At 42.0% G+C, this 13,960-nt stretch overlaps 1 protein-coding gene across 1 annotated transcript; it reads right to left on the reverse strand.

Annotated features, from left to right (window-relative positions):
- Positions 1-1,020: 1,020 nt before the first annotated feature.
- Positions 1,021-11,188, reverse strand: LOC112258581 (NEDD8-conjugating enzyme Ubc12). Its single transcript, XM_024433025.2, has 6 exons — positions 10,811-11,188; positions 8,987-9,081; positions 8,652-8,690; positions 3,116-3,219; positions 2,926-2,989; positions 1,021-1,278 (listed from the first exon to the last, which is right to left on the reverse strand). Exons 1-6 carry the CDS (start codon positions 10,923-10,925, stop codon positions 1,138-1,140), a joined length of 558 nt encoding a protein of 185 aa, XP_024288793.1. The 5' UTR covers positions 10,926-11,188; the 3' UTR covers positions 1,021-1,137.
- Positions 11,189-13,960: the final 2,772 nt, after the last annotated feature.

Consider the following 13,960-nt stretch of genomic DNA (forward strand, 5'->3'; position numbering starts at 1 on the left):
TTCAGCTGATCCTGTCACTGTTGAATCCTAGCCACTAAAGTGAGAACGCATGGTTCATTTGAAAAATCTAAATCACCACTGGCAGCCGTGAGATGATTACATAACCAGTCAAGGCTCTGTTAGTGATTTGGTTAAATGGGCCTGTGAGTACTGTTTTATGGCCTCAACATTCCAGAAAAATAACCATTCACTACCATGGATTTGAGCACAGCCAAAGGGAAAAGGTACAATTAAATGTTATTGGTTGTATAACTCATGGTTCGAGTTTGGTTACAAAATACACCTTTATTGAATTATAGTCCTATTGACATGTAATTTGTATAGACGCAAGAATTCAGTTCATATTTTATTTAACATAATTCATATTGCAGTCATTGTGAACAGCTGGGATTTCAATATACACAATAGAATTGTAACATTGTAAGCCCCCACCCCCCTCCCTCCCTGCCCAATGAAATCTAACGCCCATCCCACCCAGAAAACTAAAAAGATCTCCCAATACCACAACAGCCCTGCCTCCATTACTGATCCTGTCAATCTATGTCTGCGTCTGTCCTGTCAGTCAGTCCTCTGCCAGTGTGTCTATGGCCTGTATTATGCATCTGGGTTGGTATGTGTACCTGTCTGAAACACGTGTGCGCATGTGATAGCACGTGTCAGTAGGCATGTTGTTGAGGCGTGTGTGCGTGCGCATATAAGTTTTGCCACCAAGCATGTGTGCGATCCGTCAGGTTCAGAGCTCTAGTAATCAAGAGGCGCTCGCATAGCGTTCAAAACATACAACGCAATTCTTTTGTAAAAGGGAGCAAGAGGTGTCTAAGTGCATATCTCGTCTGTGTTTTTGTCCTTGTCCACGAGTGGGAGGATCAGTTGGCATGTCTATCAAAATAACAACTGTGGGCATCAGCGTAGTGGCATTGACCGATTCTCTGAACGACATTCACTGACCATCCAAACCTGTCATCTTTACCTTCGGACCCCCTCCCTTCCCCCGAGTGACCCCCCCATACTTCCCCCGGCCCCATGGACCCACTCCCTCCCCGACCACTCAAGTCTGTGTGTCAGTCAGTGTCTCAGGTGTAAACGGTAATGCATCTTGGGAAAAAAAAAGAAAAAAAAAGCGACATGGGCTAGGAGCTATTTGAGACACCGCTCAAAATACGTGGCACCCACATAACCCCCCCGCAGCGACCGCTGGACATTCTGCTCAAAGAGCCGTCGGTTCGTCTGCAGGACCTCCGCCGCCTCTTTGTTCAAAGGGTCCTCTGGATTTGGCTCCTGAGGAGGAGTAGAAGGGCGTGGTTATTTGCCAGGTGTTCCTACCTGCTCCAACCAGTTGACCAATCTTTCAGAATCTGAAAGTCATAGCCAAGTCATAGGGCATTCGGAAAGTATTCAGACCCCTTGACTTATTCTACAATTTGTTACGTTATAGCCTTTTTCAAAAGTGGATTAAATAGTTTGTTCCCCTCATCAATCTACACACAATACCTCATAATGACAACCAAAAACATTTTTTTGAATTTTTTGTTCATTTAAAAAAAAAACATTTACTTAAGTATTCTGACCATTTACTCAGTACTTTGTTGATGCACCTTTGGCAGCGATTACAGCCTTGAGTCTTCTTGGGTATGACGCTACAAGCTTGGCACATCTGTATTTGATGAGTTTCTCCCATTCTTCTCAGCAGATCCTCTCAAGCTCTGTCAGGTTGGATGTGGGAGTGTCGCTGCATAGCTATTTTCAGGTCTCCAGGGATGTTTGATCTGGTTCAAGTCCGGGCTCTGGCTGGGCCACTCAAGGATATTCAGAGACTTGTCCCGAAGCCACTCCTGTGTTGTCCTGTTGGAAGCTGAACCTTTGCCCCAGTCTGAGGTCCTGAGAGCTCTGGAGCAGGTTTTCATTAAGGATCTCTCTGTACTTTGCTCAGTTCATCTTTCCCTCGATCCTGACTAGTCTCCCAGTCCCTGAAGAATATCCCCACAGCATGATGCTGCCACCACCATGCTTCACCATAGGGATGGTCCCAGATGTCCTCCAGACGTGACTATTGGCATTCAGGCCAAAGACGTCAATCTAGTTTCTCATGGTCAGAGTCTTTAGGTGCCTTGTGGCAAACTTCAAGCGGGCTGTCATGTGCCTTTGACTGAGGAGTGGCTTCAGTCTAGCCACTCTACCATAAAGGCATGATTGGTAGAGTGCTGCAGAGATCGCTGTCCTTCTGGAAGGTTCTCCCATCTCCACAGAGGAACTCTGGAGCTTTGTCAGAGTTGCCATCTGGTTCTTGGTCACCTCGCTGACTAAGGTCCTTCTCCCCCGATTGCTCAGTTTGGCCGGGCGGCCAGCTCTAGGAAGAGTATTGGTGGTTCCAAACTTCCATTTAATGCTGCAGAAAGTTTTAGGTATCCTTCCCCAGATCTGTGCCTCGACACAACCCTGTCTCTGAGTTCTACGGACAATTCCTTCGACCTCATGGCTTGATTTTTGCTCTGACACGCACAGATGTGTGCACCTTCACAAATCATGTTTACAACAGGTGGACTCAAAGTTGCAGAAACATCTCAAGGATGATCAATGGAAACAGGATGCACCTGAACTCCATTTTGAGTCTCATAGGAAAGGGTCTGAATACTTATGTAAATAAGCTATTTATGTTTTTATTTTTAATATATTTTCTAAAATGTCTAAAAACCTGTTTTCGCTTTGTCATTATGGGGTATTGTGTATAGATTGATGAGGGAAAAAGATTGAATACATTTTTAGAATAAGGCTGTAACGTAACAATGTGGAAGAAGTCAAGGAATCGGAATACTTTCCGAATGCACTGTACATCCTGCTACATTCCTGATTCTAAGCATGGTGAACAAGGAAGAGTAATCAAACTATGCTAGGCAAAATTGGAAATAGGATAATCCCTGTACTCACTAGAAATAGATACTGTAGTCCATATATGATGGAGTTCACTGTCAACACAGGCTTCCAGTCCTCTCTGTAAGAGAAAAAGAGATGTTAAAAGACACTGCTCGATATAATAGTAAAAATGTAGAATTCTGTACTCATTCTGAATTATCAAACGAGACAACGAAAACAAAGTGACCACGTGCAAGTGGTGTACCTCAAGATATTTAGGCAGACATTGCCCTCCAGGTCAATGTTCGGGTGGTACACCATTGTCTCACACTTGACCTTCGGGGGGTCATGAGGGTAGCCCTGTCCTACCTGGAAAACAGAGCAGTCACAAGAAGTCAAAGTAAGATATTCTCTAACCTTATTCACTTTCTTTTGACTAACAACCGAGTTATTAACAACATGCTGACCATCAAGAGTCTTAAAGACATGATCGGGAACTTTGGCGACCACAAAGTATTTTTTAAACCTCACACTTTGGGCTGAATATGTCAATGTGTAGCTCATACATTTATTTTATTTTATTTTTATTTCACCTTTATTTAACCAGGTAGGCTAGTTGAGAACAAGTTCTCATTTGCAACTGCGACCTGGCCAAGATAAAGCATAGCAGTGTGAACAGACAACAGAGTTACACATGGAGTAAAACAATTAAGTCAATAACACAGTAGAAAAAAAGGGGGAGTCTATATACATTGTGTGCAAAAGGCATGAGGAGGTAGGCGAATAATTACAATTTTGCAGATTAACACTGGAGTGATAAATGATCAATGTACAGGTAGAGATATTGGTGTGCAAAAGAGCAGAAAAGTAAATAAATAAAAACAGTATGGGGATGAGGTAGGTAAAAATGGGTGGGCTATTTACCGATAGACTATGTACAGCTGCAGCGATCGGTTAGCTGCTCAGATAGCAGATGTTTGAAGTTGGTGAGGGAGATAAGTCTCCAACTTCAGCAATTTTTGCAATTTGTTCCAGTCACAGGCAGCAGAGAACTGGAACGAAAGGCGGCCAAATGAGGTGTTGGCTTTAGGGATGATCAGTGAGATACACCTGCTGGAGCGCGTGCTACGGATGGCTGTTGCCATCGTGACCAGTGAACTGAGATAAGGCGGAGCTTTACCTAGCATGGACTTGTAGATGACCTGGAGCCAGTGGGTCTGGCGACGAATATGTAGCGAGGGCCAGCCAACTAGAGCATACAAGTCGCAGTGGTGGGTGGTATAAGGTGCTTCAGTGACAAAACGGATGGCACTGTGATAAACTGCATCCAGTTTGCTGAGTAGAGTGTTGGAAGCAATTTTGTAGATGACATCGCCGAAGTCGAGGATCGGTAGGATAGTCAGTTTTACTAGGGTAAGTTTGGCGGCGTGAGTGAAGGAGGCTTTGTTGCGGAATAGAAAGCCGACTCTTGATTTGATTTTCGATTGGAGATGTTTGATATGAGTCTGGAAGGAGAGTTTACAGTCTAGCCAGACACCTAGGTACTTATAGATGTCCACATATTCAAGGTCGGAACCATCCAGGGTGGTGATGCTGGTCAGGCGTGCGGGTGCAGGCAGCGAACGGTTGAAAAGCATGCATTTGGTTTTACTAGCGTTTAAGAGCAGTTGGAGGCCACGGAAGGAGTGCTGTATGGCATTGAAGCTTGTTTGGAGGTTAGATAGCACTGTGTCCAAGGACAGGCCGGAAGTATATAGAATGGTGTCGTCTGCGTAGAGGTGGATCAGGGAATCGCCCGCAGCAAGAGCAACATCATTGATATATACAGAGAAAAGAGTCGGTCCGAGGATTGAACCCTGTGGCACCCCCATAGAGACTGCCAGAGGACCGGACAGCATGCCCTCCGATTTGACACACTGAACTCTGTCTGCAAAGTAATTGGTGAACCAGGCAAGGCAGTCATCCGAAAAACCGAGGCTACTGAGTCTGCCGATAAGAATATGGTGATTGACAGAGTCGAAAGCCTTGGCAAGGTCGATGAAGACGGCTGCACAGTACTGTCTTTTATCGATGGCGGTTATGATATTGTTTAGTACCTTGAGCGTGGCTGAGGTACACCCGTGATACATGCATAATCTATGATCTGAATGACTGTTTTACCTCAATTAGCCATGAAATCCCTAGTTTGAAAGTAACTGTTTTTCTGGAAGCTGTATTCCGCCATTTTCCACCAAGTGAGACAGCCCCTAGCAATTTGAGTTCTAGCCAATGAACTTCAGCCCTCGCCACTCGAGTGAGAGCTAGCAAGATGCACACACAGTCGAACCAGAGAGAGAGAGAGGGAGCAATGACGTGGTGCACATATCTTCACTTACACTGAGTGTACAAAACATTAAGGACACCTGCTCTTTCCATAGAAGTACCAGGTGACTCCAGGTAAAAGCTATGATCCCTTAAATGATGTCACTTGTTAAATCCACTTCAAAAATCAGTGTAGATGAAGGAAAGGAGACAGCTAAAATATGTTTTTTTTTTTAAAGTCTAGAGACAATTGAGACATGGATTGTGTGTGTGCCATTCAGAGGTTGAATGGGCAAGACAAAAGACTTAGTGCCTTCCGAAAGTATTCATACCTGACTTACTGCATATTTTGTTGTGTTACAGCCTGAATTTAGAAGAGTACTTTTTTCCCCCCTCATCCATCTACGCCATAATGACAATGTAAAAACATGTTATTTCATTTTCAACACATTTGCAAAAATGTCTATCTAATTTACACATGTATTCACACCCCTGAGTCAGTACATGTTAGAATCACCTTTGGCTGTGAGTCCTGGGAAAGTCTCTAAGAGCTTTGCACACCTGATCTGTACAATATTTACCCATTAGTTATTTTCTAAATTCTTCAAGCGCTGTCAAAACTTGTCATTGCTAGACAACCATTTTCAAGTCTTGCCATAGATTTTCAAGTAGATTTAAGTCAAAACTGTAATTCGGCCACTCAGGAACATTCACGGTCTTCTTGGTAAAGCAACTCCAGTGTATATTTGGCCTTGTGTTTTAGGTTATTTTCCTGCTGTAAGGTGAATTCATCTCCCAGTGTCTGTTGGAAAGCAGACAACCAGATATTTTTCTAGGATATTGCCTGTGCTTAGCTCCATTCCTTTCTTTTTTTATCCTGAAAAACTCCCCAGTCCTTAACGATTACAAGCATACCAAAAACATGATGCAGCCACCACTATGCTTGAAAATATGAAGAGTGGTAACTCAGTAATGTGTTGTATTGAATTTGGACCAAACAACACTTTTCAGGACAAAAAGTGAATTGTGTTGCCACATTTTTAAAAGTATTACTTTAGTGCCATGTTGCAAACTGGATGCATGTTTTGGAATATTTTTTAAAATTATGTCCAGACTTCCTTCTTTACACTGTTAATTACGTTAGTATTGTGGAGTAACTACAATGTTGTTGATCCATCCACAATTTTCTAATCACAGCCATTAAACTCAGTTTTAAAGTCACCATTGGACTCATCTTGAAATCCCTGAGTGGTTTCCTTCCTCTCCGGCAACTGAGTTAGTAAGGACGCATGTATCGGTGTAATTACTGGGTGTATTGATACACTGTACAGAATAATTAATAACTTCACCATGCTCAAAGGAATATTCAATGTCTGCAATTGTTTCTTTTTTTAACCCATTTACCAATAGGTGCACTTCATTGCAAGGCATTGGAAAACATCCCTGGTCTTTGAGGTTGAATCTGTGTTTGAAATGCACTGCTCGACTGAGTGACCGTACAGATAATTGTATGTGTGGGGTACAGAGATGAGTTAGTCGTTCAAAAAGCATATTAAAACACTATTATTGCACAGTCAGTCCATACAACTTATGTTTATTTTTTACTAATGAACATATTTAGGCTTGCCATAAGAAAGGGGTTGAATACTTATTGACTCAAGCCGTTTCAGCTTTCCATTTTTAACTCATTTGCAATCATTTTGAAAAACATAATTCCATTTTGACATTATGGTGCATTGTGTGTAGGCAAGTGACAAAAAAAATCTCAATTCAATCCATTTTAAATTCTATCACAACTAAATGTGGAAAAAGTCAAGGGATGTGAATAGTTTCTTAAGGCACTGTAAAGTGCATTTGAACGGGGTGCCAGGTTTGTGTCAAGAACTGCAACGCTGCTGGGTTTTTCCACACTCAACAGTTTCCTGTGTGTATCAAGAATGGTCCACCACCAAAAAAACATCCAGCCAATTTCACACAATTGTGGGAAGCATTGGAGTAAACATGGGCCAGCATCCTTGTGAAATGCATTCAACACCTTGTGGAGTCCATGTCCTGACAAATTGAGGCTTGGTGGGGTGGGTTCAACTCAATATTAGAAAGGTACTCTTAATTAGCGTATGTGATATAGCACACAGTTTTCAGAGGCCTCTTTTGGCTCGTGAGCTTTACTTTCAGAACTACTGGCTAAAAAGTCCAGGAGAATCTCTGTAAGGCATTTAGAATCAGAAAAAAACAAAAAGAGAACAGCTTAAATGTAAAAACATGCAGCAGCACAACAGTGGTCCAGTGCAGCCATTTTTATCTCAACATAAAATTATTTCTGGGTAACAAATAAATACCTTACTGTGATCGTTTTCAATTAAAATGGTAAACAAGAAGCCAAAACAGCTTCTTAGCAAAGAACAGTTTCTCAAGCAAGAATTTTGCTCCGACTGTCTGGGAGTGGTCTGAGTGGAAAACACCACCCGTTCATGAAAATGGTTCGCTCCTAACAGACAGTGGCCGTGGACTGCTATATAAAGCAGGCAGACAGGCATTCTGATACTGTTTGATTGAGTATTAGAATGGGCAAAATGAGTGACCGAGTGTGGTATGATTGTAAGCGCCAGGAGCGCCGGTTCCAGTACTTCAGAAACGGAAGGCCTTTCACGCATGATAGTGTCTAGGGTTTACTGAGAATGGTGCGACAAACAAAAAACATCCAGTCAGCGGCAGTCCGGTGGGTGAAAACCACTCGTTGATGAGAGAAGTCAAAGGAGAATGGCAAGAAATATGCAAGCTAACAGCCGGGCCACAAACGAAAGCAGTACAGAGGTTTGCAGAACGGCATCTTGGAACGCACAACTCGTCGGTCCTTGTCACGGATGGGCTACTGCAGCAGACGACCACACTGGGTTCCACTCCTATTAGCTATAAACAACAAGAAGTGCCTCCAGTTTTCACGTGATCACCATCACTGGACAATTGAGGAGTGGAAAAATATGACCTGGTCCGACAAATCCAGGTTCCTGTTGATTCATACTGATGGCAGAGTCAGGATTTGGCGTAAACTGCATGAGTCCTCATCCTGTCTGGTGTCAACGGTACAGGCTGGTGGTGTAGTGGTGTGGGAACTGTTTTCCTGGCACACATTAGGTCCCTTGATACCAATTGAGTAACATTTCAACACCACACCTTATAGAATCCATACCCCGCAGAATCCAGGCTGTTCTGGAGGCAAAGGGAGGTCCGACCCAGTAGTGGGTGGGTCTACCTAATAAACTGGCCACTGAGTGTATATAAAACACAGTGAAATCACGTTTCTGACTGCACTGGGCCTTTAACCATTCAATAGTGACATTAAAAACGTCAAATACCAAATTGTGACCCTAAATATACCACAAAACAATAGCTATCAAGCAGGTGTAATTAGCATTAACAACAGTTTAGTGTGAAAGTAAAGAAGGATGTAGTGACTCATGTCGTCCCGATGTCTGTCCACCCACATTAAGCCCCCTTACCTTAAAGCTGAAGACAAACTTTCCCCCTTTGTAAAAGCCCTAAAAAGAGAGAAAATAACCTGAGAATGTGTTTACATACAGGTTTCTATGAATGCTGTTCATAGACTGTTTGGTGGGTTGGCATGAGATAATGTCAATGTACAGTGCTAAATAATACATTGTGTACCAAGTATTTATCCTTGGATATTAGTTGATAGGCCACTATGTTAGCATTACAAACCATTCATTAGTTGCAACTGTACAAGTTTGAGTACAATAGTTAAATGTTTAATAAACACATATGACATATTCTCTCTGACAAGTAGCTACAGCTTGTTTCAGGAAAGAGTGAACACCTCGTCTGGTGAGATGATGAGTTTGAAGTTGAGCAGATCATCTTGGTCGGGGAAGACGATCTCGCACGTCTTTGGGAGGTTCAGTTCATTGATGTCTGCAAGGAGAAAATTAATGTCTCAATAAATAGCAGACTTCTTGAATAAATTTCCCTTCAGTGGCATGCATGAAACCTGCCTGGCAGAAATATGAAAACCAAAGTGTTCTTCTTTATCTGCTTTTTTTTTTTTACGGACAAAAAGTGGGGTGTAAATGGTATTGAAGGCACCCGAGCAGCACAGTCCAATGATTCCTTCTGAAGTGCTGGGGTGATCCCACACCTGTGGTGGTATTTTCCCTCTCACTCTGAGGTCTTTCAAACTGCAATGGTTGCCCTGCAGTAATTTCCTATATTCTGCTTTGAATAACAACTGATATTTTTCTACAAGTTTAATATGCAAACAGAGTCAGTTCACTTCAAAAAGAGGAAAACCAATTTGTGACTATGTGGTGGTCCTTTAGCCTAAAAACTTAACAACATTCTTTAGGTATATAGGTCCCGTTGGTTTTTAGACAGCCTTCATCCACTATGAAATGGAGATTAGCTTAGTCTTTCAAAATCATGGGCTTCAGTCAAACTGGTTATCTTATATGGGGTCCATGGTGTTACAAGGATCATGAACCAAACAAGTGAGCCATTTGAACAAAATCGCCACACTCATCACAGGGGTGGTTTGAATTTCATTATCCAAGTTTCTGGGAAAATATTTGTTGATATGGTTGTGGGGGGCCTTTCAAAACATGATACATATGTCTTTAAACAGCATTTCCTCTTTTTGGATAGCTGGAAATGTCACGTTCTCTTTTGAATCAATGTTATTAGCTAAAGACCTGGCTTAACAATCCTGTAACTACTTTAAAAGACTGAGGTTATATATTTCTTGCCATCCAACTCCCAGTCAGTCTTTCACTGTTCCAAATGTCATGTGTTCTGTCATGAAAGGTATGAAACGTTTCAATGTCTCACATGTATCTTTTGTATTGACAACATTAACTAGCCTATCTACATGTGTACACAGTTACTTTGAGACATACAGTGGACTGCAGCACATTGGCCAAAAACTGTTTGTAACCAAAGATAAGTGTAGCAAACATCCTGGCTAGTGATAGCTGTACTGACTTGAAGTAGCTAACTAGCATAGTACAAGTTGCTGACTAATGAAAAGCAAAGGTTACTTTTACGTTACTCAATAACATCAATAGTGATATCCACAATAGTTTAAGACACGTTTGTGATATTCTGTTGAATAATGAACAACTATACCCACGTTTTTGAGCTAGTTAGCATCAGACAGAAGTAGCACGTTAACTAACTTTATCGGCTTAATGAGTGTAGCTACTGGTAGCTTGTGTTCTCTTTTGCACAAACTGCTTAAGTGACACATCTAAATTGAAACACTGATAACGTGGCTAGTTACTGAACAAATAACGTTATACAGTTATTTGTTCAGCTAGCTAACGTTATCTAAGTCACTGAACTACCAGGGCAAATTAACTAACAAGGGTGCTAACTAACAAGAAGTGTTGTAAATATGAGTTGATTCCCTGGCTTCACCATCTTCTGGCTGCGACGTTTGAGTTTTGTTTTCATAATAGCTAGCTAGCTAACGTTAGCCAGATGGCTAGCTAGCTAATTAGTCAACTAGCTAGTTCAGCCTCCTATGTCAATACAGACCCGTTTTTGTCGTTTCTCATTTATTAAACACGTGGACAGACACGTTAATTAAACAAACATGTTCGTGGTTTAAAAGTAGACCATCTGCTTTTAAAGAAGCCAGTTAGCCTACCTTTCTGTATTCGAAGCTGGGCCGCGCTTGCTTTTTTACCCCCGGCTCCTGTTCTGTTTCCTCCAGCAGATTCCTCGTCTTTCTTCTGCTGCTTCAGAGAAAAGAGCTTAATCATCTTCAATTAGTTTATTGAAGATCTATATTTCAGTTCCTTCAATTAGAAACAGCTCTTTGTCTTAAATTTATGGAGAGTTATGACTCAATACAACACCGTAATGTTGTTGGAGCCGGTGCGTCTCAGCTACAATATCGGAAGACTAGCTGATAGCCTAGCTCGGTAGCACTGGTGCGTGAGACAGTAACGTTACGATGCCAAGGTAGCGAGTGTGAAAGAAAGGGGAGTTCTGAAAGAACAGTGGCGGTACACAAACTGGACCAGTTAAGAAATCATTGGATATTGCCTAGTTGGGCTACTCATATTCATAAGTTTATTTAACTTACACTCACGTTGGAGGGTTAGAGACTGTTCATGTTTTATGGTTGAGGAACAGCACCCTGAAGTATCAAAGGATAAAGCAAAACAGAAACTATTTCATTCAGATGTACAATGTTAAATCCGTGTTGTACATAGCTTACACAAAATAATAATGCAGGATACACATAGCTATGTATTTACAGCACCACACTGGACAGTATTTTGTCTCTTAGACAAGAACAATATGCTTAGAAAATAAGTTAGTAATAATTAAATGTGAGAAATATTTTTTTCTATCTCAGTACAGAGTACCACAGTATGAGTCATAATACCCATAAAACCTAGCGGTGAAACAAGAAAATCGTTCCAATAACTTTTCCATCATTCATTTTCCCACATAGGGGATTTTAGAAACACTTAAAACAAGGGCTGTGTTTTGTGTAGGCTTACCCTGGAGTGACATTTTGATAACTGTAATTCACTCTAGGACAAGGAAACGTATCAATATATTCACCTGTATTTACCTGCCAAAAAATAGAATGCTAATTAGCTGATAATGTGACTATCATAAAGAACTACAAATGCCATGATGATCTGGACGAGACTGCCAAATCAAAGCTTAAGTAAGAATCTCTGGATTAACTATCTGATGTTAGCTACATTTAGTAATGAATAAATTGGTTACATTTCTTTAAGTCGACAATTTTGTGAACTGTCTTGTGCAAGTTTTAAGTTGACACAATACCTCTTACCAAAGGTGTCAGCAAGAGATGAGGTGCAGTAGCATGCAGGGATTTGTAGTCTTGCATGATGTCTACGTTGATATTAATTAGCTTGTTTTTTATCTGAGTAATTGAGCCGAAAATATTGTTAAGTCGACTTGGCCCGGGTATCCTGGAAGGATATTGATCTCATCCCATCAGTTGAGGATGCCTGGTCGTTCTTTAAAAGTAATTTCCTCACCATCTTAAATAAGCATGCCCCTTTCAAAAAATGTAGAACTAAGAACAGATATAGCCCTTGGTTCACTCCAGACTTGACTGCCCTCGACCAGCACAAAAACATCCTGTGGCGGACTGCACTAGCATCGAATAATCCCTGCGATATGCAACTTTTCAGGGAAGTCAGGAACCAATACACATAGTCAGTCAGGAAAGCAAAGGCTATCTTTTTCAAACAGAAATTTGCATCCTGTAGCTCTAACTCCAAAAGGTTTTGTGACACTGTAAAGTCCATGGAGAAAAAGAGCACCTCCTCCAAGCTGCCCACTGCTCTGAGGCTAGGTAACACTGTCACCACTGATAAATCCACGATAATCGAGAATTTCAAAAAGCATTTCTCTATGGCTGGCCATGCTTTCCTCCTGGCTACCCCAACCCCGGCCAACAGCGCCGCACCCCCCGCAGCTACTCGCCCAAGCCTCCCCAGCTTCTCATCACCCAAATCCAGATAGCAAATGTTCTGAAAGCGTTGCAAAACCTGGACCTGTACAAATCAGCTGGGCTAGACAATCTGGACCATCTCTTTTTCTAAAACTATCCGCCGCCATTATTGCAACCCCTATTACCAGTCTGTTCAACCTCTCTTTCGTATCATCCGAGATCCCTAAAGATTGGAAAGCTGCTGCGGTCGTCCCCCTCTTCAAAGGGGGTGACACTCTAGACCCAAATTGTTATAGACCTACAGTGGGGCAAAAAAGTATTTAGTCTGCCACCAATTGTGCGAGTTCCCCCACTTAAAAAGATGAGAGTCCTGTAATTTTCATCATAGGTACACTTCAACTATGACAGACAAAATGAGAAAAAAAATCCAGAAAATCACATTGTAGGATTTTTAATGAATTTATTTGCAAATTATGGTGGAAAATAAGTATTTGGTCAATAACAAAAGTTTCTCAATACTTTGTTATATACCCTTTGTTGGCAATGACAGAAGTCAAATGTTTTCTATAAGTCTTCACAAGGTTTTCACACACTGTTGCTGGTATTTTGGCCCATTCCTCCATGCAGATCTCCTCTAGAGCAGTGATGTTTTGGGGCTGTTGCTGGGCAACACGGAATTTCAACTCCCTCCAAAGATTTTCTATGGGGTTGAGATCTGGAGACTGGCTAGGCCACTCCAGGACCTTGAAATGCTTCTTACGAAGCCACTCCTTTGTTGCCCGGGCAGTGTGTTTGGGATCATTGTCATGCTGAAAGACCCAGCCACGTTTCATCTTCAATGCCCTTGCTGATAAGGAGGGTTTCACTCAAAATCTCACGATACATGGCCCCATTCATTCTTTCCTTTACATGGATCAGTCGTCCTGGTCCCTTTGCAGAAAAACAGCCCCAAAGCATTATGTTTCCACCCCCATGCTTCACAGTAGGTATGGTGTTCTTTGGATGCAACTCAGCATTCTTTGTCCTCCAAACACGACGAGTTGAGTTTTTACCAAAAAGTTATATTTTGGTTTCATCTGACCATATGACATTCTCCCAATCTTCTTCTGGATCATCCAAATGCTCTCTAGCAAACTTCAGACGGGCCTGGACATGTACTGGCTTAAGCAGGGGGACACGTCTGGCACTGCAGGATTTGAGTCCCTGGCAGCGTAGTGTGTTACTGATGGTAGGCTTTGTTACTTTGGTCCCAGTTCTCTGCAGGTCATTCACTAGGTCCCCCCGTATGGTTCTGGGATTTTTGTTCACCGTTCTTGTGATCATTTTGACTCCACGGGGTGAGATCTTGCGTGG

This window comes from Oncorhynchus tshawytscha, linkage group LG09 (genome assembly GCF_018296145.1).
Source record: "Oncorhynchus tshawytscha isolate Ot180627B linkage group LG09, Otsh_v2.0, whole genome shotgun sequence".
Taxonomy (NCBI): Eukaryota; Metazoa; Chordata; class Actinopteri; order Salmoniformes; family Salmonidae; genus Oncorhynchus; species Oncorhynchus tshawytscha.